At 46.7% G+C, this 3,832-nt stretch overlaps 1 protein-coding gene across 1 annotated transcript in view; it reads left to right on the top strand.

Moving 5' to 3' along the window:
* Positions 1–3,367, top strand: part of LOC140959456 (uncharacterized) — a 3,931-nt gene extending 564 nt beyond the window's left edge. Inside the window, exon 2 of the mRNA XM_073417280.1 lies at positions 5–3,367. Within this exon, the coding sequence (XP_073273381.1) occupies positions 5–3,367 (3,363 nt within the window). The remainder of the gene's footprint in view (positions 1–4) is intronic.
* Positions 3,368–3,832: the final 465 nt, after the last annotated feature.

Genomic DNA, 3,832 nt, shown 5'->3' with positions numbered 1-3,832 from the left:
GCAGACGGTGCGGCTTAATTGGAATTTGCCGTGTCATTTGAACGGCATGCACCGTCTTTTTGTGAAATTGAAGCGTCTCAAGAGCCATCTGAAGTGGTGGAATAAGAGTGTTTTTGGTGATCTTTTTGCCAAACTTGCTGAGGCGGAGCAGGCTGTCCGGACTGCTGAGGCAGTTTGCGAGGCTGATCCTTCGGAATTGCATTGGACTAGTTTGTCCAATTGCAATGCGGATCTTGCTCGGGTTACCGCCATGGAGGCGGATTTTTGGCGGCAAAAAGCCGCTTGTAGGTGGTTAGAGGATGGTGAGAGGAACACCAAACTCTTTCACAATATGGTCAAGAAAAAAAGGGTGGCTAATAAAATTTTCCGTATTTGGGATAATGGTTCTTGCATTACTTCCCCTGAGCTTATTCAGCAGTCTGGGGCCGCCTTTTTTCAAAACCTGCTTACTGGGGATCCTTTTGTGCTTTCTTGCCCTGATTTTTCTGATTTTCCCTTGGTGATCTCGGATTTGGAGAACGCCAATATTGCTGCACCTCCATCTTTGGAGGAGGTGCGGGCCACTGTTTTCTCCATACATCGTGATAGTGTGGCGGGGCCTGATGGTTTCTCTTCGGCCTTCTTTCAGCATTGCTGGGAGATTGTCCATCAGGATGTTTTGGATGCGGTCTTGGATTTCTTTCGGGGTAGTCCCATGCCACAGGGGTTTACTGTCACCACGATCACATTGATTCCCAAAGTTCTGGGTGCTCAGGCTTGGTCGGACTTTCGTCCTATCAGCTTGTGTAATGTGACTAATAAGATCATTTCCAAACTTTTATACTCTCGACTGAAGGAGGTGGCGGAGAGGCTTGTTTCGTGGAATCAGAGTGGCTTTGTTGCAGGGCGGGTGATTTCGGATAATATCCTCCTTGCTCAAGAGCTCACTCATAGTCTTTCTCTCCCCACCCGTGGTGGTAATGTTATTCTGAAATTGGATATGGCTAAAGCTTATGATAGGGTCCAATGGTCTTTTCTGTTGGATGTTTTGAGGCATTATGGCTTTTCAGAGCAGGTAGTGTCGATGATATCTGCCTGCATTTCCCATTGCAATTTTTCAGTTAATATCAATGGTTCACTCAATGGATTCTTCGGATCCACTAGGGGTCTCCGGCAGGGCGACCCTTTGTCCCCACTTCTTTTCATTCTGGGAGCTGAGTACCTTTCGCGTGGTCTTGATCGTCTTTATCGCCAGTATCCTGCGATTCGGTACCGATCTGGTTGTGATCTCCTTCTTTCCCACCTGGCCTATGCTGATGATATCATTATTTTTGCCAATGGTGGGACTCGTGAGATGAACAGTCTCATGGATTTTTTGCATCACTATGAAAACTGCTCGGGGCAGTTGGTGAATGCAGTTAAGAGTGTCATTATTTTGCCTCCGAGGTGTTCTGGTCGTACACGTTCCCGTCTCCTTCGTATCACTGGGTTTGGGGAGGGTTATTTTCCTATCAAATACCTCGGAGTTCCTTTGTTTCGTGGGAATAGAGTTTGCTCTCTTTTTGATCCCCTTGTGCAGATGGTGAGTAAGAAGTTGGAGGGTTGGGAGCTTAAAACTCTTTCCCCGGGGAGCCGTATGACCCTTCTTAGGAGTGTCCTCCTTTCGGTTCCCATTTACATGTTCCAGGTAGTCCAGCCACCTCTGGCAGTTATGGAGAGGCTTGAGAATGTTTTCAATGGTTTCCTGTGGGGATCCAGATCCTTGGATAAGAAATGGCATTGGGCGAGGTGGTCTCGTGCATGTCTTCCTGTCTCTGAAGGGGGTCTTGGATTTCGCAGGCTCAAAGATATTGTGGAAAGCTTCTCCATTAAATTATGGTTTCGTTTTCGTCAAGGTTCCTCCCTGTGGGCCAAATTCATGAAGAGAAAATACTGCCAGTTGGTGCATCCATCTTATGTTTCATCTGCTGGGTTCATTTCTCCCACTTGGCGTCGTTTGCTTAAGATTAGGGCTCGTGCTGAATCTGGCATTCGATGGAGAATTGGGCTGGGAGATGTTAATTTTTGGGATGATATCTGGTGTGGGGATGTTCCCTTGTCTAGCCAGGTTCTGGTTAGGGGGGATCGGAATGTATGTGTTGCTCACTTTCTTTCAGAAGAGGCTTGGGATTTTGATCTTCTCTGCTCCGTTGTCCCTCCCTCAGTTGCTGAGACTATTACTCTGATCCCTATTGCAGCGGGGGAGCGTGATTCGGCTATTTGGGTGCATAGTTCTGACGGTGTTTTTTCGTTGAAATCTGCCTGGGAGCTTGTCCGCTTGAGAGATCAAGTTTCTGATATCTTCACTCCTTGCTGGGGCAGTTGGCTGAGGCCTACTATGTCTTTCTTCCTCTGGAGGTTTTGGCATCAATGGCTCCCAGTTGACGATGTGCTCCAGCGTCGTGGTTTCGAGCTGGCATCTAAATGTCAGTGCTGTGAGATGCCTGAGACATTCACGCACATTTTCATTGATAGTCCTCTTGCTAGGTCTGTATGGCATTACTTTGGGGCTGTTTTTCATGTCCGTATTCCCCTTACCAGTGATTTCAGACTCTTCCTCAGTGCTTGGAAGCGGCATACGGGGTGGACTCCTAGGGGCCACGTAAAGGAGTTTTTGCCTTTCATCGTGTTATGGTTTCTCTGGACAGCCAGGAATGATGCGAAACACCGTCATTTGCACATTTCTGGGGAGACTGTTAAGTCTCAGATTTTGTCTTATTTACGTCTCGCTCACGCTGCATCTACTGTTAAGCCCTTGCACTGGCGGGGTGTTTTGCAGGCTGCGAGAATGATGGGGATTTTTGTTCAGTTGCGTAGGGTTCATCGCATGGCGATTGTTCGTTGGTTGCGGCCTCCGTTCGGGTGTTTTAAATTGAACGTTGATGGGAGTTCGAGAGGTAGTCCTAGGGCCTCTACTGTTGGTGGTGTTGTGCGTGACTCCTCTGGGCATGTGGTGGTTTCTTTCAGCGAGTTCATTGGAGTTGGGACCAATGTCCGGGCAGAGTTATGGGCTATTTGGAGGGGTCTTCTCATTTCTTCCGATCTTCATCTCTTCCCACTTTGGTTTGAGACTGATTCTTGGATTTCCATTCTTTTACTTCGTTCTCGTCGGTGCTGCTGGGATCTTGAACATTTTGTTACTCGGATTCTTTTGTTGATGAGGGGGCGATCTGTTCATTTATCACATATTTACCGGGAAGGGAATTCAGTGTCGGATGCCTTGGCGGCGAGGGCCCATAATTTTAGGCAGTATACCTTAGAGTTAGGTCCTTCCCTACCTCCAGACATCTCCATCCTTGCTAGATCTGATCGTTCTAGGCTTCCATACCTCAGAAACAGATCCTCTTAGCCATTTGCAGCCCCTTCTTCTTTTTTGGATCTATTTTCTTTATGCTATCTGGCTCTATATTTATTTCTATATCTATACATATATATATATATATATCTATATATTTATTGCAGGTTAGTGTACTTGGAGGTTGTTTTTCACTTCCATATGGTCTGTGCAAGTGGGTTCAGACACTTGCACCTGATGTGTTCATTTTGTTTGTTCCGGATGGGTTTCTACACTATTTCTGTTGGTGTTTTCATTTGGCCCAGTCATGGTTCTTGGCGGGTGTTTACTACTGCTTCTCCTTGGCCGCCATATCGGACCCCTACATCATGGGATTGATCTCTCTGCTCTTTTGATTCAGATGCTGGATATATTTTGTTCTTACGGGATTGCGATCTATATTTTGCTCGGTGATCCACATTATTGGACTCTCCAGGATGATAGCTATGGGATGAGAGTTTATGCATGGTTTATGTTTTC

Source organism: Primulina huaijiensis, chromosome 15 (assembly GCF_012295235.1).
Source record: "Primulina huaijiensis isolate GDHJ02 chromosome 15, ASM1229523v2, whole genome shotgun sequence".
NCBI classification, from domain to species: domain Eukaryota; kingdom Viridiplantae; phylum Streptophyta; class Magnoliopsida; order Lamiales; family Gesneriaceae; genus Primulina; species Primulina huaijiensis.
Note: the sequence above shows the minus strand (reverse complement) of the source record. Positions and strands in the feature narration are given on the sequence as shown.